This window comes from Ostrinia nubilalis, chromosome 17 (assembly GCF_963855985.1).
Source record: "Ostrinia nubilalis chromosome 17, ilOstNubi1.1, whole genome shotgun sequence".
Lineage (NCBI taxonomy): Eukaryota > Metazoa > Arthropoda > Insecta > Lepidoptera > Crambidae > Ostrinia > Ostrinia nubilalis.
Genome location: NC_087104.1, coordinates 5,162,899 through 5,184,654, shown reverse-complemented (window position 1 = coordinate 5,184,654; position 21,756 = coordinate 5,162,899). Strand labels below are relative to the sequence as shown.

General features: G+C 37.8%; 5 protein-coding genes across 5 annotated transcripts; 2 read left to right on the top strand and 3 right to left on the bottom strand.

Moving 5' to 3' along the window:
- The first annotated feature begins 4,416 nt into the window (after positions 1–4,416).
- Positions 4,417–6,108, top strand: LOC135079893 (EF-hand domain-containing family member B). The gene has a single exon (XM_063974522.1). It carries the CDS (start codon positions 4,516–4,518, stop codon positions 6,106–6,108), a length of 1,593 nt encoding a protein of 530 aa, XP_063830592.1. The 5' UTR covers positions 4,417–4,515.
- On the bottom strand, positions 6,106–13,295 carry LOC135080217 (uncharacterized). Its single transcript, XM_063974900.1, has 5 exons — positions 13,192–13,295; positions 10,822–11,017; positions 9,368–9,549; positions 8,494–8,692; positions 6,106–6,401 (listed from the first exon to the last, which is right to left on the bottom strand). Exons 2-5 carry the CDS (start codon positions 11,003–11,005, stop codon positions 6,220–6,222), a joined length of 747 nt encoding a protein of 248 aa, XP_063830970.1. The 5' UTR covers positions 11,006–11,017; positions 13,192–13,295; the 3' UTR covers positions 6,106–6,219.
- Positions 6,433–8,486, top strand: LOC135079894 (EF-hand domain-containing family member B-like). Its single transcript, XM_063974523.1, has one exon. It carries the CDS (start codon positions 6,808–6,810, stop codon positions 8,374–8,376), a length of 1,569 nt encoding a protein of 522 aa, XP_063830593.1. The 5' UTR covers positions 6,433–6,807; the 3' UTR covers positions 8,377–8,486.
- A 4,023-nt stretch (positions 13,296–17,318) lies between the features above and the next one.
- Positions 17,319–18,469, bottom strand: LOC135079673 (uncharacterized). Its single transcript, XM_063974289.1, has 2 exons — positions 18,273–18,469; positions 17,319–17,858 (listed from the first exon to the last, which is right to left on the bottom strand). The coding sequence occupies exons 1-2, from the start codon at positions 18,463–18,465 to the stop codon at positions 17,674–17,676; spliced, it is 378 nt and encodes a 125-aa protein (XP_063830359.1). The 5' UTR covers positions 18,466–18,469; the 3' UTR covers positions 17,319–17,673.
- A 1,343-nt stretch (positions 18,470–19,812) lies between these two features.
- On the bottom strand, positions 19,813–20,678 carry LOC135079672 (putative odorant-binding protein A10). The gene is made up of 2 exons (XM_063974287.1): positions 20,480–20,678; positions 19,813–19,983 (listed from the first exon to the last, which is right to left on the bottom strand). Exons 1-2 carry the CDS (start codon positions 20,676–20,678, stop codon positions 19,835–19,837), a joined length of 348 nt encoding a protein of 115 aa, XP_063830357.1. The 3' UTR covers positions 19,813–19,834.
- Positions 20,679–21,756: the final 1,078 nt, after the last annotated feature.

Genomic DNA, 21,756 nt, shown 5'->3' with positions numbered 1-21,756 from the left:
CGCTCACTAGACAACGGATATAAACATACTTAACAAATACATTTTTTTTTGTAAATACATACATATTAACACCCAGACCCATCACAGAAATTAAAATTGAACCAAACCCAAACTTGATGCGATTGTGTCGTTTCATGGCCACCTTCCAGCTCCATCATCAGACCCTGATTACTACACTCGCGAGCAAAAGTATGGAATCACTTACATGAAGTTGTTTCCACGCGATCTTGTGTACTAACGAATATGTTAGTGACCCATCCAACTTTAGACCTATATCGATACTACCTGCGTTCAGTAAAATATTTGAAAAAATTATTTTCAATCAACTACTGTCTCATTTTAACTTAAATAAACTGTTTCATGAAAAACAATATGGGTTCACAAAAGGGAAAAGTACGACCGATGCAGGGGTTGCTCTTATCAAACACATTTTCGATGCTTGGCAGGAGAAAAAAGATGCTATTGGTGTATTTTGTGACTTATCGAAGGCGTTTGACTGTGTTGATCATCAAACTTTAACAAATTTAAGCTAGAACATTATGGCGTATCAGGCAAGGCCTTAAGCCTATTACACTCTTACCTCTCAGACAGATTACAAAAAGTAAATATTCACGGAACTAACTCTTCGGGCGCCCCCCTAAAAATGGGAGTGCCCCAAGGCTCAATACTGGGACCATTGCTCTTTCTGATTTATATAAATGATCTACCTTTTTATTCAAAGGACCTTTGTGAGATAGTATTATTTGCTGATGACACTTCTTTAATTTTTAAAACTGACAGGCGTCAGGAAATATTTGACGACGTGAATAATGCTCTTTCCAAAGTATTAGACTGGTTTACAACTAATAATTTGCTATTAAACGCAAAAAAAACTAAATGTTTAAAATTCACTATGCCTAATGTCAAACAAGTTAATACTAATATTACAGTAAATAATGAACGCATTGAACTGATAAACTCTACTGTCTTTCTAGGTATTACCCTAGACTGTAAATTACAATGGGGCCCCCATATTGCTGCCTTGGCGGGAAGACTTAGTTCAGCTGCCTTTGCGGTGAGAAAGATCAGGCTTGTATATTTTAGTTATTTTCATAGTATTATGTCTTATGGTCTTTTACTGTGGGGCTCAACAGCAGACATAGAATCAATTTTCATTTTACAGAAAAGAGCTGTCCGGGCAATATACGGTCTTAAACCACGTGACTCGCTTAGAGAAGTTTTTAAAGAAATCAATATATTGACTGTGGCTTCGCAATACATATTTGATAACATTATGTATGTCCGTAAACATATACATAAAGGCACTGGGTCTCTATCAGAAGGAACTCTAGGGGTGGAATCTCCATAGGCGTGGGTTAACGGGCAAGGAGATAATATCTTGGATGGTTGACAACCACTTTTCCTACAATTTAACGTTCCACCAAACTCAACACGCTTTTCAAAGATAACCTCGCAGCCGCCTGCTCACACTTGACATGACACAACTGATTGACAGTTATCTTTTTCTGCGCATCAGTTGGGTGTTACGTTTAGGAATCACAAACCTTCCGCTCTACAGATTTATACAGATAACATAATATTAAGATTGGTACTATAGTTCCAAAATACTGAACTGTCCTATCGATGACATTGACAGCGGGGCGCCACCGTCAATACCGAATCGCTGGTTCCGATTTTTGCCATGTTGGAAACCATAAAGTTGAACGATGGTAGCGCCTCCCTGTCATTGAGTTTGGCGGGACAGTTCAGCGTGGGTCATCTATATTAATCATCAATAATAATTTGCAGCATCTGTGTCCGGCGCCGACATACATTTATTTACTAAGAAAAGTGACGTCCACTCATTTAACACGAGACATAAGAATAAACTTGCTGTTCCATCATTTAGGTTGCATAAGATAGGTAATTCATTCTTGGGGAAATGTATTACCATATTTAACAAAATACCACACAACCTTGTCGAATTGCCAATAAACAAATTTAAGATACATATAAAAAATACCCTTATGTCCAAAGGGTACTACAAGGTTCGAGACTATATTGATGACAAGGATGCGTGGTCAGTTCAGTCTGCACATATTTGATGTACTTAAATTTGACTATTCTTACCGTTAGATAATTCCTGGCAATAAGTGGTGACTGAGTTTGTTCCGGCGTTTCTTCTCAGCACTTGCCATATGTTTGTCTCGAAGCGCTGGTAGGGCCCAAAAGATAAGGAGACATGTAAAGTGCCCCATAAGGGCTACCTTTTCTTTTTTTATTATTTTCTATTGACGTTCATAAGTGCCACTTGTGGTCTAAACTGAATAAATATTTTTGATTTTGATTTTGATTTTGTTAGTAACAAAAAAAAGTGGCACCATTTTAAAGATCAAACTTTTAACTTTAAATTGATACCAAATTCATTTAAATCACACCAGTATTTAAAAAGATATCGCGGTTGATGTGAAGAAGTTAGGAAAAAGACATGTATTAACTGTTTGAAACGTCGCGAGTTGCGGCCTATTTACCCCTTATAAAAGCACGTGTTTTCGGATTTTTACTTTCACACGTTGATCCATACACATCTCCGCTTCTTTTGACACTTTACCTGGGATTCTACACCTTTAGAAGCAGCACAAATCGTTTCAATATTGCAAGAAGGGCTCAACCAACGGGCTGTCGCACGTCAGCTCCACATAAGCCAGTCCTGGGTTTAGAAAGTTTTAAGACGCTTTCGGGAGACTGGTGGCTTTATCCCGAGACCAAGTTCTGAACAGCGCCGGTGCACATCGCAGAGGGATGACCGTTTTTTCATGTCAACCTCTCTATGAAATCGTCATTTGACTGATATCGAAGTCCAGCAAGAGCTCAAAAATGTTCGTAGGATAGCTGTTAGCAAGTGGACAGTTTGTCTAAGATATAAGCAATAGAATTTGACTCGAAAAAGGCCTGCCACAGGCTCGAAACTGACGGCAGATCACCGACAAACACGCCTTTAATTTGCTCGCACACATTTTGATGGGAAGGCGAGTAATGGAGGCGAGTTTTGTTCTCCAATGAATGCAGACTGTGTTTGCAGTGTAGCAGTCGAAGAGGTCGGCTCTATAGGCGGCCCGGGGAGCGATTTGTGCAGTGCTGGGGCGGTGAAACAGTGGCTTATGGGGGTGGCTTGCTCGACTTCCCATCGAGATGTGTAAAGCGTGCTTATCGGTGACCTGCCATCAGTTTCGAGCCTGTGGCAGGCCTTTTTGGAGTCAAATTCTATTGCTTATATCTTAGACGAACTGTCCACTTGCTAACAGCTATCCTACGAACATTTTTGAGCTCTTGCTGGACTTCGATACCAGTCAAATGACGATTTCATAGAGAGGTTGACATGAAAAAACGGTCATCCCTCTGCGATGTGCACCGGCGCTGTTCAGAACTTGGTCTCGCGATAAAGCCACCAGTCTCCCGAAAGCGTCTTAAAACTTTCGAAACCCAGGACTGGCTTATGTGGAGCTGACGTGCGACAGCCCGCTGGTTGAGCCCTTCTTGCAATATTGCAACGATTTGTGCTGCTTCTGAAGGTGTAGAATCCCAGGTAAAGTGTCAAAAGAAGCGGAGATGTGTATGGATCAACGTGTGAAAGTAAAAATCCGAAAACACGTGCTTTTATAAGGGGTAAATAGGCCGCAACTCGCGACGTTTCAAACAGTTAATACATGTCTTTTTCCTTACTTCTTCACATCAACCGCGATATCTTTTTAAATACTGGTGTGATTTAAATGAATTTGGTATCAATTTAAAGTTAAAAGTTTGATCTTTAAAATGGTGCCACTTTTTTGTTACTAACAAATTCGTTAGTACACAAGATCGCGTGGAAACAACTTCATGTAAGTGATTCCATACTTTTGCTCGCGAGTGTATTTAGAATTGAAGTACTCGTCAATACAAAACGAACGAGCCCAAACTCGATGGAGTTAAGTCGTTTTATTATGGAGTTCCTATGGCCACCTTCCAGCTCCATAATCAGATCAGCTCCATGTCATTATACTTAATATTGCATGGTCATCATTGTATGCGAAATTCCAGCTTAATCAGTTGTCCGGAAGTGGGTCTAATTTCAGTTTACAAGATTCCACCTATACAAATTTAAGCCAGTCACTATATTATGACGTCACGCACATAAAATGGCGGGCCGGCCGCCGCCCGCACCTTTAAAATTCAATATCTTGGAAATTAATTGACGTATCGAAATAATTCTTTCACGTGTATTTTTTATTTTTAACAGAGAATACAGAAAGCTAAAAAACAAAATTAGTGAACATTCTTATCAAAGTCAATAACACCCTGTATAGTAAAATAGACATATAGTAAAATCTCGACTGAAACCTTTTTAAAGTCTTGCCTATTTCGTTTATTTGCATTGATTACAGCTGTCATTAACTTCACTTTTCACTTACTATGTCATTGCAAATTGCAATAAAATCTTTGATGTTTTACTTTAATTTTTGAAACTATTTAAAAAAACATTTATCAAACTAAACAACCATGCCTGTGGATTGCCAAAGGTCGACATCTGGTGGGAAGGGGAATTTCGGGATGTTCATAGAAAGAGACAAAAACGTCTGTGCTGCTGGTCTACCTACTGCTCAACCTGACGATAAGGTATCAGATTCCTTAGAGCACTACCTTCTCAAAGATGAAGTGGACGCTCTCATTCATGACTCCATCATCCCGCCAAAACCACCCAGACCACTTCCACCTCTGCGTAAACCAATACCCCATGATACAAGATTCGCGGGTCCCTTCTGTGACATGGCAAAACTTATTAACCCTCGCAATAAAACTAAATATGAAACTCTAGTCGAAGATTTCAAAGAGACTGCCTACAAATCTTACTGGAAAGCGCCACTTGGACAAGTTCAAGATCCTGCTCCGATGTTGCCAGAAGGATTTGACAAACAAGGAACTACATTTGGAAAGAAAACTCCCTTCCATGGACGTCTCTATGATATTGTTATGCCTAGAGAACCATACCCTGATAAGACGCCTGAATCGAAGAAAGCTGGTGTTCAATACAAATATAAATATTGTGAGCCTGCTTATAATGGTGACTTAACTTACGGCCATAGAACTTACGTAGATAAACGAGGAACTTATGCAAGGTGCTGTGTCACTGACGATAGAGTGAAGTTGGGCACAGGTGGCCGGACTATAATTAATACTGTACAAGCTAATTTCCAAGATGCAAAACAGCCTAGAATCGGCACTGTTTTGGCTCCAAATGATAACATCCTAAATGTACCAAAAGGTTACTCGTTTGGCATACTAAAACCACCCGACAATCTTCCAGAGTGCCTTACATTTTGTCAATTAAATTCAGGAAGAGAGTTTTTCAAAAAATGTCTAAAACATCTCAATTCGTTAAGAAAATGCTTATCTAAACGTTTTTTGCCCACATTCTTCCGAACGTTTTATTTGAATCTTAAGTACTTTGATCAAGAGAAATCTGGGTGGCTGCCAAAACAAGTTGTATACGACTATTGTGGAACAAAGCTTATACGGTTTGACCCTGCTTTGATAGAGCCTTTGTTGGACATGTGGAGAGCGTTTGATAATTCTACAAATAGGATAGAGTACAAGACTTTCGTTCATGTCCTCAATTACAGAGAGCCTTCACCGGAGATTCCAAAAATACCTGACTTGCCTGCTGATTGTTTAGATTTTAGAACGACTTATACGGAAATGGTAAAGCCAGGGAAGCCACCGGACCTAACCCCTATGGCCGGGCTACCCTCAGGGCGGTATTTTGATTTGGACTTTCCAATATCACCTGAACGTTGTTGCAGAGCCGACAGAACTTGTTTACCACATGAATCAGACATGAAATCTTGCTTAAGCCCTAGTGTACTGACGTTGCTTCATGTGAATCATCGAGATATGTATGCTAAACGTGAACCAGACGTAGTGCGCAGAGTTTTTGAAGCAGCTGGTGAAAAGTTTACAGATGAAGGCTTTGACGCTATTTGGGAAGAAGCAAAAAAACACCATTCTCAAGGTTGGGTTTGTTTCGAAACATTTCGTCGAACTTTGGAAGCTAATCCTAATCGAGGAGAGGCTAAAAATGATGAGAGTTCATAGTTTTTAACAATGTTGTATATTTTTCTAAATATATTAGTTTAAATATAAATATATATCACAAATACTGCAACAAATTGTTTCCATGACCTTATTATAATATTTTGATATAATTTAAGGCTTGAGGTAGTCTTGGAAAGCCTCCTGGTATTTGCCTTCGGGGTCGTAGTGGGCGACGAGCTCCTTCCACAGGTCGGGCCGCTTTGCTTTCACTTCTTTGGCCAATTGTTTCCCTATTTGCTTTTGTTTGTCTGTGCATTTGGCGCACCTGGTAGCCAAAGCTTCGGGAAGTTTATCTGAAAATTATGGAATACATATTTAATAACTTACAAATAACAATTTCTTAGGAAAGCTACTGTAACTTGTATTATGAAAGCAAGATATTGAGTATTGAGAGGAAACACGCTAGATTTTAACACTTAAACTATTAAGTACACATTTAGCTGCATCAAGTTGCATTGCTAGATTGTTGCTAGATTAATCCTTCAAGTTCCGCGAATCCAGATACAATAGAAATGCTTGGGGGCTGAGAGGTTAACATAATTTGAAACTGTTTGTGTCTATGACTCCGGTCAATAAAAAAGAATATTCTTTCATAAACGTCTTAGTTTGTTGTCAATTTAACTGTCATAACACGACTTAAAAACCATCAAGCTCCAAAACGTGATAGGTACGATAGAAATTATTAAATAATTAAGCATTATGTCTAAACTATGTGGGACAAGTGGTGGGAAAGGGAACTTGGGGATGTTCAGAGAGAGAGACCCAAAAGTTTGCGCTGCCGGGATTCCTAGCTCTCAAGCCACTAATCGTGTAGCAGATTCTCTTCAGCATTACTTACTTCAAGAGGAAGTAGAAGCACTTATTAGAGACTCGATTCAACCACCGCCTAAACCACAAAAGCTGCCACCGCTACGGCATCCACCAAAACCTGATATGAGAAACTCTGGGCCATTCAACCAAGTCAGAGACATCATTAACCCTCCCATCAAAACTAAATTTCAAACACTAGTACATGATTTTAAAGAATCAGTGTATACCTCGTACTGGAAGAAGGTCGTTGGAAAAGTACCCGATCCAGTACCTACTTTGCCACAAGGTTTTGATGTTTTATCTACACTTGGGAAAAAACTGCCAGACTGTGGACGCTTGTATGATATTGTAATGCCAAAAGATCCAGTACCTGACAAAACACCGGCTTCAAAACAACCTGGTTACCAAACTAATCGTAATTATTGCTCGACAACTTTCAACCCTAACAAAGTATTTGGTATGAGAGCTAATGTAGACCCACGAGGAAAATTTGCCAAGTGTTGTCTTACGTATGACAACATTATAGATGGCACGAATTTGAAGAAACCAATTAATACATATTTGGCTAACTTTCAAGATGGGAAACGGGTGGAGCTAGGAAGAGCATCAGCGCCAAACGATAATATATCTTGCGTGCCAGATGGGTATGCGTTTGGTAAACTTAAACCACCCAGTAGAGTGGTCGACTGCCTAACCACTTGTGAACTGAACCCCAACAGGGAGCTTTTCAAAAAGTGCTTGGGACATCTCAATACTCTACGGAAATTCATGTCTAAAAGATACGAGGGCACATTCTTCCGCCAGCTATATTTAAGTTTGAGATATTATGATAAGGAGAAAACTGGATGGTTACCGAAAGAACTGATTTATGAATACTGTAATCGTAAATTCATTCGATTCAATTCATCACTAATTGAACCATTGTTATCATTGTGGGAGGCATTTGATGGGGCACAAATTAAGTATGAAACTTTTGTTACTATGCTCAACTTCACGCAATCTAGTCCAGAATTTCCCAAAATTCCTGATATTCCTGATGAGTGTATTGATTTTCGTACAACCTATACTGAAATGGTAAAGCCAGGACAAGATTCTGGAACAAAACGTATGGCGGGACTGCCATCGGGGAGATATTTTGACATGGATTATCCTGTGACACCTCTGGGTTGTTGCAAAGCAGATAGAGTTTATTTACCACATGAGTCAGATGCAAAATCGTGTTTATGTCCCAGTTTGTTTACACTTCTGAACGTGAGTCATCGCGATATGTATGCCAAGCGTGAGCCAGATTTAATAAGGAAAATTTTTGAAGGGGCAGGTGAACAATTTGATGATGAAAAGTTTAACACTATTTGGGATAACGCTAAAAAATACCACACTGAAGGGTGGGTCTGTATTGAAACATTTCGTCGCAGTATGGAAGAGTTAGAAAGCGCAGAAAAAGAAAAGAAAGCTTAAGGTTCTTTAAAGTGTGTTAATATTTAGAAAATTTTAGAGATAAGTTTTACATAATGTTATGTTATTGTTAGAGCTTTTAGAGTAAAGTATTTTAAGTTTACAAATATTTTTACTTACCCTTGACTTTCTTTACTTCAGGAGTGCAGGGTCCCTTGTCCAGTAAGCATTTGGTGTATGAATTCAGTAGCCTTTCGTTGTTCAACACCTCTGATATATCGAAGTTGTCATCGATAGAGTCATATTTTTCTTGCGCTACAACCGCAGCGGCCAGACACAGGGAAATAATAACAAGTTTCATTTTAGAAGTTTTTTTACACTTTTAGACCGTCCTTGTTGATTGTTGTGAGCAGTATGATTTTCTTGATCCAGAGTGACAATATTTATATGATGTGGCCAAGGTTTGAATGCTTCTCGGAAATAAATATTATGTTACAAATATGTCAGTGAACATTATCGTCTTGTGGTAATTATGCACTTGATTGTCGTCTATTCAAGGGATATCATGCATATTTATCGGCGATTGTAATCAATTGACCGCTACTGACGTAAACGATGGGTTAAATGTTTATGGAATGGATAGTTCAATGAAACTCAGCAACAATATTTTAATTTATTTTATTGTTTTAGTTCTATATTAAGAATAATTTACTTAAATTAAAATTAAATGTAAATGCAATTAAGTCATGAAGTGAGAACAGTGGGCGTTTGTCGACGTTGATATGGATCAGCATCAGTGGTATCAAATTAGAAATGACGTTGATATGGACAATATGGATCACCATCAGTGGCATCAAATTAGAAATTGTATTTGAATGCCCTCTTTGTGAGTTTAATCAAACTATTCATCATCCTTGTAAAGCCAAAGGTTTTTAACATTGTGTCATTGCTACAACCCCAAGAATTGAAGATACTTATCTAAAGGTTCTACTGTGACAAATCACCACTGTTCATTTGAGTACTTTCATCATCATTAGTCTTTTGTTTCCTAAACGCCAGTCACTAAGAAGTTATACAGGGCCTCTCTGTTCAGTCTCTCGGGGTCATACTTGTCGAGCAGTTCCAGGAAGCGAGGTTCGCTCTTGGCTCTGATGCCGAGGAGAAGCTTGCGCACCACCAGCTTCTGCTTGGGCGAGCATCTTGAGCAGGCCGAAGTCAATGTCTCGGGTAGGACACCTGGAATGTGTAGGAAATTTTGATATAGCACTATGTTCAAAAGTATTATGTTGCTTCAATTGCTTGAATCATAGGTTGACTAGGATATAAGGTTCTACGGTATAAATAAGTATAAATTACAGTCAAGTTCATTAATATATTAGTAATGCCAATGTTTCAAAATATATATTTTAAAGATCGTATAATTATTTCAATACAAACTCACGCCCGTATTCACAAACATTAGTATGAGGTCGTGCGCGTGAACGCACAGGGTGACACACGAACCAATTACAGAGCTTTATTCAACGCTGTGCGTTCGATTTGCTGCTTCACTTAAGCAAGCATCGTTTGTGAATACGTGCGTTAAACATCAATAAAATGTAACCATTTAAACTGCTCATAAATATGTTGCGGTAGCTCAGTATTGACTATGCTTCTGCGCTAGAATATTTTGAAAACAATGGCACTGTCAATATATTAATGAACTCGACTGTACTTACCTATCTAAATAGGTATTATGATATTAAAATACCTAATTTAAGGATGAGCAAATTGTTGTTGTTTCGGTAGAAAATATTTTTTCTTTATTTTGTATTCATCAAACTTAAAGTGGTGGTAATATTCCATGCGATAAATATTATGTATTTTTGATCAGACTTTAGACTTTTAATCTAAAGAAGAGTAGAGTGTTGATAAATTGCATACTACTTTTAGCATAATAAAGGTCGTTAAATATCAAATTAGTATGAAGAGCAAATGAAAAGCATGTGATGATGACGCTTATTAGTCATCAATCCAAAAATATCGCTCAATGTTTCTGAAATCGAAAATCGACGTTCTATCATTCTGTATTTAGGTTTACGAGTGTGACTGATCATACAAAACTTCGCACTCACGTGCACCAGTCGTTCGAAAACCTTCGACAGGGTGGGCTGTTTTATAGGGCGGTGATTTTCTACGATTTTTTGTGTCCTCCTTTATGGACAGAAACAATCCTAGCGGCAAAGTTCTCGAGTGGCGTGGCGACCACGGGCTGGAAGACATAGCGTGGGCAGGCCTCTTACTAGGTGGACCGACGATTTGGTAAAGGTCACGGGAAGAACCTGGATGCGGGCAGCACGGGACCGTTCATTGTGAAAAGCCTTGGGGGAGGCCTTTGTCAGGCAGTGGACGTCCTTTGGCTGAAACGACGACGACAATCCTAGCACATTTTCAAACCTCAGGAAATGCTTCATCTTTCTATCATTCTGATTTAGTGACTGATGATATATTACAAAATATTTCGCTCACGTTTAAAGTTCTTCCCGTCTTTAGTACACGGTCCTTTGTCCATCACACACTTGTAGTAGGCCAGCAGGATCCTCTCATTCTGGATGATGGAGTCGGCGTTGAAGTTGTCGTACCGATTGTAGTGCTGTGCTGAGGTGCATGCCACCACCGCCAGCGCGAGAACGCACAGTAACCAGCTCCTCATGATTGTGTTGGCCTGAAATTATAAAAAAAATATTTTAAAATTTTGACTTTGAACTTTCTGGACTACTTCAGAGCTATTATAACAAAAACAATATTGCATTTCCCTAAAGTTGTTTGGAAACCAGAGCTTTGTACGATACAAAGCTCTGGTTTAACCAATTAGAAATTAGAATTTAAACCAATTAGAAATGGGGACTTTTTCACCTTTTTACCTAGCATAGTGACGCTCGAAGACGTTTTCGTCGTTTTATAAAACCAGTTGCAAATTGAGAAAAGTTTGTCCAAAGATCGCTGATAAGGAATGTTATTTTCCATCTTGGTAGTAACTACGGAAAGCATAAAAAAAAAAATACAACCCGGCCCGGAGTCAGGGACTCTTGAAATAAAGAGGTTTATTAGCTATGGTAATCTTTATCTAAACGCTGTCGTGCATGATCAGTTGATTTTGATTCTTGATGATTGTTAATAGGCACATTAGTTTAAAGTTAAAAGTAGGTCTAATTAAAAGCTTCACATTGTCTACCACATACAAAGATGAGAAGTAGTCGTCGCTACTTCTCATATGTATTGTCTGTTAACATGCTCTTTCAATGTATAAAAACAACCTGAATAACACGTTGATTTGTTGCTAACTAGTGTGGGAAATGGAAAGGTGATTATTAAATTGGTAAAAGTAATTGTATAAATACAAGAAGGACTAATAGTAATCCCACCTCTTGCCCAGCTACGAAAGTTCAACCAGTAAAGATCAATATTTATTCCAGGAGATTTTTCAGACAGAAACTTTTGAAGCTTTCAGGGAAAACCCATATTCCAGGTCACAGTCATAGTGCTCTACTCCATTAGGTACATAGTAATTCAGCACTAGCTATATATCTAGTGTAAATAAATAAGAGAGCTGTCACTACAGCTTGCGTTTTCGCAATCAAAATAAATGTATTAATAAACTCCCAACAAAATTAATCAAATGGTCGAGTACCATAATCGGTACGACAATACGAATAGGACGAGTTCTTGTTCTAAAGGCTAACAATGTGTAAATACCTATGCTTCAATTTGTTTAGTGCTTATTCAAAAAGCTGGAAGGAAAGTTACGAAGTTTGGAGAAATCGTTTGGAGACGCTGCATGAATTTAAATTCTTACAATTAAATTAAGTTTGTAGAAAAGAAAGAACCATTCTTTTAGCCTTACGACCAATGGGTACTCGTAGGTTTCCAGATTGCCAAATTAAAATTTGTATAACTATTTTCTACTTCTGTGCCATATTATGTTTTAAGCATTCATCTCGTAGACTATGTAAACAACTTTAACCTACTTCTATGTAGGTACACTTTTCTTTTCGCGATTTTTTTTTGTTAACACGTTTGCATTCTCAAATATCTTAGAAATCAGACTTGATACAAATAACCAGTTATCGAATATTATTAATATTAACAAAATTGTGAAAATTAATACTTATTACTCAACTGCTGAAGTTTCACAATTAGGCAATAACCGTAAATAAGTAAAATGTAGGTATTATTTTCTTATATTAATTAGATATATTAATATTGACAGCTTTATATTGCCTTGTATTATTCGCTCCGGGGTCGTATTTTTGAACCATTAGATCAAATTCGTACACGAAATTGAAAAAATCGTAGACTCGTATGATACGCGATTCAAAAATATTTGATGGAGTAGCGACTTTTCTTTGAATGTTTTGAGTAAGAAAACTTTTTTGGTATAGTCCCTAATAGTTCATAGTAAAATAACATTCGTTGTAGATTATCTTCGCGATAATGCAATCACAACGTCTCATAATGAGGCACAAACATGTTCAATACCTGGATTGAATCTTCTACCCGTACAGTTTTTTGCTTGTATTGAATATGTTTCGAAAGTACTGAACCGATGTGGAAAATTATTTTGCCATTAGAACTCTACATTATTCCTGATGAACATAGGCTATAGAATATGGATAGATTAAGACATTCTGTGTCAAACAGAAATCAACGCGGACGAAGCCGCAGGCAAAAACTAGTGTTTATTTGGAAATTTTGATGTAACTGTGAATTGGGGATAAATATTCTACGAAAAAAAAATACAATTAAAACCGCGCACAAGGTGTCCTATTTCAAACATCTTCGACATTTATCTAACGCTCGCGCCGAATTGAACACTTTCTAAAAACAAAAGCTACTCACCAAAAGAAAGTCGATGCTGCCTTCAACCACCGCTCTGCGCGTGCGACTGGTCTCGAACGAGTGAGGTCGACGTAACGGGACAAAGAAAGTAATATACTTTTACATTCAATTGTACGTGTTTACGAGTGCACAGATTGAAAGGACCCTCTTTTGGACTCCTCCGGTTGCTACGAATATAATAGGTTTTAAAACAGTTGTTATAAAGTCGTAAATCGTTGATTGTGTTTTGTAATTGATAGTGTAGGTGACAGATAAGAGTATGAAAGCGTAATTCATTTAAGATTGATCAGTTATGATTTTCTGTAACTTGGAAGAAATTAAACAGCTACGCTTTAAATTAAACCTAACCAGATAATATAAAGTAAATTCCAGGAGGAAAGTTTTGTTAAAAAGAACTGCACTGTTTAACAGAGGATTATTATCCTCTTAATTATTGTTAAGTTGAAGGAGTTCGATAGCGTACTAGTCTAGTGTTATAACTATCGACGTCTTTATACCAAAAAAAGTATGTTAGATCCGCAATATTATTACGTTTCATTTAGTTTCGTTTATAACGAACGCCTGCAACGTTGCGTGCATTAAAAATATTTAAAAAAAATCTCCACCAGAGGGGAACTTTTTTCCTAAATTATGCAAAACCTTGTCTATTAAAATTAAATTATGGAAAAAAATGAAATACTCACTCAAACAACGGACAAAAATACCCGAAATTCATCCTGAAAATAAGGATTAGGTAGGTATTATATAAAATACTTCCAATTTTACCCATGTTAAAAAAATAATTACTTGGTCAAAAAATCCAACAATTTGATTTGTATACTTACAGTACAGCATTTCGTCTTTGTAAATGCGGATAAGGATATAATTTGAACTTTCATAATAATAATTATGTGTAAGCTCAGTTCTAAGAGCTACTATTAGATAACATAGACGTAATCGACATCGAATAAGAAGATGATTAATCATTCCCCACTGACGAATCTGTATATTAGATTGATCTGGCCGAAAACAGGTTCCAAAACAAAAAGCACAAGCCCAGCCATTCCATAACTAGGTAGGCTTACAATTAGTGCTTTGAAGAAGCTGTACGCAAAAGTTGTGCTTTGGACTCAATGAAAAAAGTTAGCCTAGGCGCAGACCATCGATTTTTCGTCGGCCGATAGTTTAGTCGGGCAGTTGATCAGTATGAGCATATTTATGGAAGTGCGCACATTAGGTACACTGATTTGATTTGGCCGATTCTTCATACCAATTAAAATCGGGCCCAACTATCGGCCAACTAAAAATTGGTGGTCTGCGCCTAGTTTTACTGTGATAGCGTAATTAACTTTGTATTAAGAATTTTTGTATCACGGAACATACGTAGGTGATAGTCCTAGTGATGCTCTACCTCTGGGGAACCCAGAGCTTGACACTATTTTTAGGGACACCAATGTATATCTGCCATAACATGATTTTATTATTATCATGCCGATGCGCCTGATGTCTTAATACCGTTAACTAAGTATTTTTACTTCGTCCGATGCATAATTTAAGTGTCTCAGGACGATGTGAACATAAATACCCCAGAAACAGGATAAACAGGTAGGCCCAAGGAAGTAAAAGAACAGGTTTAGAGTCAGTAACCCCTAAATTGTAAGCCACCCGCGAAGAATTGGTCATTTTGAGAATTAGTTCTTTTCGTCAGTTTATAGAGACTTATTAATATTTGTAGCATTTATAATTAGCTGGTTATTTTGGTTTTTGTGTATCGGTGAGTTCGAACGTGTTGTGGTTTTTGCAGTAAAAACAAAACAATAACGTAAACTTTAATGAGTTACGTCAGTGAAGAGATAGCGTTTTTGTCTAGTTATCCTCAATTAACGAGTGTAATACTAGCTTCCAACTGCGGTTTCACCCGTGTGTGTTATACATACTTTTACTAGGCCTTAGTGTTTGATAGAACTATTGGAAGCTAATTATATGCAAACAGGTATTTTCACAGTAAAATATTAATTTAAGTTAAAAACTTAACTGAAAAGCCAAACTCGAATGCACTTTTTTGTGTAAGCTCTACTTATTTTTCATACAGTTAGAAATGAAAAAAATGCAATGATGTCAGCTGACTCAGGCGTAAATTTTCTAATGAGATTCGCGTAAAAGTGAAAATCTAGTACATCTTCAATATTATTCTGTTCACTTCGCATGTGGGTCTGTGTAAACGGTAAACATAGGGTTACCATATCTAAAATTTGGAAACCAGGACAAGACGCGTGAAAACATAGGATTTTGGTGCCCAGAACCAGGACATGTCAGATTTGTAAAAGTCACTGAATAAAAAATATCAAAATGTCACAAATCAACATTTTATGTAAGTATCGAATGTAGCGAATCGCTATATGCCGCGGCCGCGGCAGCTGCCGTCGAGTCATGATGCGATGCATATATTGCTCGTAAAAAGACGGATTAAATTTTTTAATCCCGGACTAAGTACAAATGAGCCCCGGACGACCTTCTAAACTGAGTCCCTAGGACAAATCTGGGGAAACCCGGATTAATGGCAATAACCCTTCTTCTTCGTCGCTACACCAGGTCCGGTGGCAAGCCTCACAATCCGTCACCATTCCTCCCGCACTGCAGCCTTTCTTGTGCACTTGCGGAGTGGACCATTGAGTGCGGTTTTGACCTGGTCAGTCCAGCGCATGGGCGACCTCAACCTTGCCCTGCACGAGAAGTCGTTCAACAGAAGCGACGTCTCCACGTGTAATATGGTCAAAGAAAGTGAGAATACGACTTTGGACATGGCAACCCTACCCTAGGTAAATAGCATTGGTAATATATGTAGTTAAGAGCGGATTTTCCTTAAGAATGCGTACGCGCATAGAGTCAGTGAGAGGTCAGAGAGTCACTTGCATAAAACATGTTTTGGTTGCAATAGCGGGCTATAAAGCCTCTTTTTTGTTTAATGTCAGTTTTTCTTGATGGAGGTAGGACAAATAAAGGAAATCCTTGGGCTTTTGTTTTTAACCCAAAAAACCCAAACGGTTGTGTGTGCTAAGTCCAAGGCCATAGTAAGTACTTGTAATAAGAAAAATAGAGTAGGTATTAAAACAAAATAATTAATAATAATAATAATAATAAAATCTTTATTTAAGCAAGACAGATTTACAAAAAACGGAATGACAGTCTCCAGCTAATTACATGCTATGGTGGATTGTGAAGAAGTGTTGGTAGCGGTTCTCGCACTAGGTATGCACCTGTATCGCGAGAAACCAAGTAACATTTTGCCAAGAAATTTTTATGCGGGTGGACTGAATAATTGGCGACTGCCTTTGGGTAATTTACTTACACAATACAAATTTACAACAACAAGCAAATTATACAAGAGTGGAGATAGATTGTATGAGTGTGTGTGAGCGTATGTGAGTACCTGCAGTGCATGTTGTCTTTATTGTGGTATTTTGAGTAGGTTTTCCGTTTCCATGTACGAGAGGGAAAGTAGCCATTTAGTTGGAATTTATTTGGAAATTAGAAACGTTAAATAGACTTTGTTTCACAAATCAAAATGTTTATAATGTCTTTTTCTGTAAAATTATAAGTAGGTAGGTATATCAGTTTTTTTGCTTCTGGTAGAGGTAGAGCTGAGTTTACAATATTGTTGCAAGTTCTCACACATTTTCTTATTATAAAAACTTTTGATTAAACTTAATTTACAAAACCACCTCTAAGATCAGCCCTTGTTAAAATAGCATCACATAATCAGTTTACATTAGCTGTAAGTGGAAGACGGTGGCTGACAATAATAATCCAGTAATAACAATAATTATTTTAATAACACCGTATTATTTTCAATTGACTCTAATCGCATACAACACATTGTTAAGTGTTCATTAGTGTTATTAAAACCTTTGCTTGTTTGACACAAAGAGGTATAACTCGTGTAATATTTTCGTGTAAAGTGGATTGTAGTTTCATATCGCAGAGTTAGAAAAAAGCAAGCATTTGGCACAGGAATATTTAAGCTTCAACCACACCAACGCGTGCAGATCGCCATCGCCGGCGCGATCAAAGCCTAATGACAGGTCGCGCGACCCATGACAGTTCACACGACCTGTCATTTTCCTATGATCGCGTCGTGATCGCGCTGGCGATGGTGATCTGCAGGCGTTGGTGTGGTTGAAGCATTACTTACTCGTATTTATTTACATAAGTATACAAAATATATAAAAAATACCTTTTACAAAAATAACTAAGGCAAAGTAGGATGCCATCTAAACCTTGATAAGTAGGGAAATGTTTTACTGCACTACAGGTCATCTCTGGCTGGTAACTGTAGTAGCAAGTACTTTGACTATAGTCCACTCGAATAGAAACTGTCTATATTCTCTGTATCCCTACTAGCAATAGGTATTTCAGTTAGCAATCAAAGATAACTCGGAGATGCAAAGGCAATCATTGTTGAAAAGTTTTAGTCTAGTCCAGCTTCTATTGGCGCAGATCTGTTTATGTGGTCTTTTCAGTATCAGACAGACCCCCTTGGAACATGTTGGTCATCTTGTTGATGAACATGGTGATGATCTGCGACTCCCCCATGGACCGATGGAGGGCTTTCATGGCGTCGCCGAACTTCTGCTTCTCTTTCGCCGTGCAGTTTGCGCATGATGTGGTGACCATCTCGAAGATGTCATCTGGATTGTAAATTTTGTAATTTTTAAGATCGAAATCTTCCAAAAACTGAGATAAGGTATATGACGTATAGGAATAGGTGCACGTCCCGATTAGAAATAAAAAAGAGAAATAAGAAGTGAAACAGTTAGTATTACATGGTCCTACTAGCTGAGAGTGTCTCTAAATTAATATTTTTGAGTTTTGCATTGTGCATCATGTCATCTTACCTGAATAGGTAATTAGTAGAGACAATGTGTCAACAGTAAGGTCATATAGGTACTACTAGATTTCTGATATACTAACTATGAATATCTTTAGGACGTATGGACGACGATACATCGACTTAAAATTTAGTGGTATCCTAAATATCCTATTTTGCAAGTAAAATGTAAATATGTTTGATAGCGTTTGTGAATCAATTGAAGCCTGCTTACCTTTCATCTCCTTATCTTCTTTATTAGCACACTTAGTTTCATCCCTCACACATTCAAAAAGCGCTCTCGATCTCGTCGTATTTAGTAAAAGTGTCTCCATGTCAAAATTGTCGTAGTTATGTAACTTTGCAAAACACTGCACACACAGAAATACCATCAGATGTGATAAAACTAGAACTTTTCTGTAAGACATCTTACTTGGACTATGGAAAGGTAGGACTGGTTATCACATACGGTTTTCTCGTTGGGCCTATTTATGGATAATAAAACAATGCCCTAATTAAACAATCGCTATTGTTCCTTTGACGTAAACTTCGATGTTACGTGATTGTGAGTAATATTGCAGAAATGGGTTGGCTTTTGCCTAAACAGGGTGATGGAGATTTAGCCATTCATATTTATGCTGATAAATGGAGATGGGCATTGGGCAGGTCACAATGCACAATCGCTGGGCCAGAGAGACCTTGAAGTGGAGACTCTGCAAGGTCACCCACGGCAGAGGAAGACCGCCTAAAAGATGGACAGATGACATCCGGCAGCAAGCTGAAATAAACTAGATGCAAGTGGCTGGTCCACCTTGTGGGTGGACGTCCCACGCTGCGTTTTCCGGTACGTGGCCTCCACTCCAGAACCTTGCTGCCCCATCGGCCGTCAGTTCTGCATACTATGTGCCCTGCCCATTGCCACTTCAGCTTGCTAATCCGTCGGGCTATGTCAGTGACTTTAGTTCGTTTACAGATCTCCTTATTTCTGATTTGGTCAGCTGGGGACACTAGGCGGTGGAAGGATGAAGGGAAGGCCTATGTTCGAAGACGAACCCCAAAGGCTGCTATAGATAGAAGATAGATTTATGCTGGTAGGTACTATATTTATTCTGTGTTGAAAGTCACTGTTAGCTTGCATCTATGTATATTTCTCCAACGACATGACCTGGACAAGTTAAAAGTAAGAGGATAGTTACTGGTTACTGAAAACCTGACATTACACTGCATGAAAATTACAGGAAGAGTGATTATTTTAACGATTCATTGTAATAAGCCTGAATCTGGTGTCAAACTTCATGAGCCAAGGCATGCACCTTGATCAGATTACCTTTCGTGCTCGCAGAATGAAGAATCATGTTTCATGATCACCTACTCACGATTTAATCAACTGCCGAAGCCTGTTATGTTTTGTTCTAATTTGTATTTCAATCACCAGGTAGAGAGAGTTCAACACTTAACCATTTTACTAACAGGCTTAAAAAAAGTTTGTTTTTATCAATGAATTTAAGAATCTCTGTCTGTAAGCGTAAAAGTAAAATGATGATTCCTCAAACAATCTCAAGAGCAAACTCATGGTTGTGAGAATAACACTCGCTAAAAGTGTTTATTTCTATAGGAGTAGGCCATGTATTAAAAAGTCTAATATTTACTCATTCTTCATTAAAAATGTCAACATAAAAAATCAAAATTCTTTAAAAACTTTTTATTGCTTTGAAATCGTAAGTAACTAGACCCTAATGGGTACTAATTGCAAATTGTCATAATATAAATCAATTGTAAATATTTAATTTCTTAATCTCATTCGGACTTAGGTCTGTACTTGCTGACTACCGCGTTGTACTCATTCGGGTATTTCTCCAGCACGAACTTGTTTATTTCTTCGTACCTCTTCTTCTGTTCTGGGGTGCATTTGCCGCAGTTTGTTGCTATGAGGTCTGGAAGCATGTCTGTAAAACAGGTGTTCACTTAAGTCTTATTAAATACTATTAATTCTATTAAAGCCGACAAAAGATAATACTAAAAGCTGTAACTAGAAGAAGCATCTCAAGAAACTCAGTCATTATTGTCAGTTATACACAAGGTGTATTGAGTTTACTAGCCAATGTGTTGTCCCGAAGAGGTCGTAGGGCAAGATATATTCTATAAGTGCCCAGAAAAGGGCATACATACTTTAATAAAGAATTTGAATATTATGTGGAAACTGTATACTAATAAAGTAGAATGTATTCTCCAAAGAGAAAATAAAGGTTTCTAGAACTTTTAAGTTCGATGTCAAAATCTGTCTTTGTTTTCTGGTTTTAAACATGTGAGTCAAATGTTTGGGAAACTGCGCAAAACTACACTTTTTTTATGTGACAGGAGGCAAACGAGCAAACGGATCACCTGGTAAGTGATTACCGTCGCCCATAGACACCCACAGTCTCACACTTCCCAGCTTCCTACCTTTGTAGGCCTGGTAGTCTCCGCAAGGCAGCTCATCAGTCATGCACCCCACGACCTGCTTCCTAACTGCATCGTCAGCCAACAACTTCTCCATGTCCGTGTTGAGCAGGTCATCCAGCTTGTCGGCGGAGGATACCATCACCAGCGCCGAGAGGCAGATTAAAATGAACGTCTTCATCTGTGAAAAATATACCCTCATTATCATCATTATCAAATTGAGAAACACGAGTCTCAGCGTGACATTTTTATATGAGGCCTAAGGGTGGATCCGACTCGAATCTCAGAATAAATCGTCAGTTATTCGACATTTACACGTATTATGTAGATAAGTAGGCTACCTACTAATTTTAACTTAATTTTTCTGACAAGTAGTGGTAGGCAGGGCTTGTCACTTGACACGTTTTGACAAGCAGTTTCATATTAAACAAGAGCTTGACGTTTGGAATTAAGTAAAAATTTAGTTACGATGCAATTAAAAATTAGTTAACATTTATTTAAAACTTAACTACTTAATACGTGTAAATCAGCCAATACTGAAACTGTCAATGTCCCAGTTATACCAGGAGTTACTCTCGGATAAAAGTTTGGTCAAATCGGGCCTTAGAAAGTTTAAAATCTTATATCATCATCAGGTCATTTATAATAGTCTCCATGACAAGAGCAAAATCCTCTCTAATTAATTATCCTATACTCCCTAGGTACGCTGGCCAGACGGGTTGGGGAAGGTCTAAAATTTTCGAATATTTGTTCCATACGCTTTTACGACATCCAACGTCGATGTCCTCTATAACTTGCAATGAAATAATTAAAGTTGGCACTATTAACAGACTCTACTTACATTTATTTATTCATCATCACTGACATAGTACATACTACGATTCTTTAACTCTTACTTTGATTTTAATAATACTTTAGGCTATATACAAAACAGACTACATTTATTTTACAGTAGAAAATGTACATTTTGCACCTAAGACAAGTATTTCTTTGCGGGCAGCTAGTTGCTGGTAGTTTTTAGTAATTAAATAAATTAATATCGTTTTTCTTACCTTTTCAGTAGCTGAACACAGATTATCTAGGATCCTGCACCGTGAGAACTGTCTTATATACCTGCAGGAATAATCTGCTGAAGTGTTTCGTCATTACAAGGAAAACTTTTAATTAGCTTAATTACCCCATTAGCTATAGCGAATCTCACATTTCATAGACAATGTAAAATAGATTAGGAAAGTCGCAATTAAATATTGAATGAACAGTAAACGCCTTTATGAATTAGC

Excerpts from the sequence above, each read along its gene's own strand:
- LOC135079893 (XM_063974522.1), top strand. The coding sequence starts at position 4,516 with ATGCCTGTGGATTGCCAAAGGTCGACATCTGGTGGGAAGGGGAATTTC.
- LOC135079894 (XM_063974523.1), top strand. The coding sequence starts at position 6,808 with ATGTCTAAACTATGTGGGACAAGTGGTGGGAAAGGGAACTTGGGGATG.
- LOC135080217 (XM_063974900.1), bottom strand. The coding sequence starts at position 11,005 with ATGAGGAGCTGGTTACTGTGCGTTCTCGCGCTGGCGGTGGTGGCATGC. Across the intron at positions 9,550-10,821 it reads AGACGGGAAGAACTTTAAAC|GTGTCCTACCCGAGACATTG; the intron begins GTGAGCGAAATA and ends TACACATTCCAG. Across the intron at positions 6,402-8,493 it reads TGAAGTAAAGAAAGTCAAGG|ATAAACTTCCCGAAGCTTTG; the intron begins GTAAGTAAAAAT and ends CATAATTTTCAG.
- LOC135079673 (XM_063974289.1), bottom strand. The coding sequence starts at position 18,465 with ATGTCTTACAGAAAAGTTCTAGTTTTATCACATCTGATGGTATTTCTG. Across the intron at positions 17,859-18,272 it reads AGAAGATAAGGAGATGAAAG|ATGACATCTTCGAGATGGTC; the intron begins GTAAGCAGGCTT and ends TTTACAATCCAG.
- LOC135079672 (XM_063974287.1), bottom strand. The coding sequence starts at position 20,678 with ATGAGGGTATATTTTTCACAGATGAAGACGTTCATTTTAATCTGCCTC. Across the intron at positions 19,984-20,479 it reads AGACTACCAGGCCTACAAAG|ACATGCTTCCAGACCTCATA; the intron begins GTAGGAAGCTGG and ends CCTGTTTTACAG.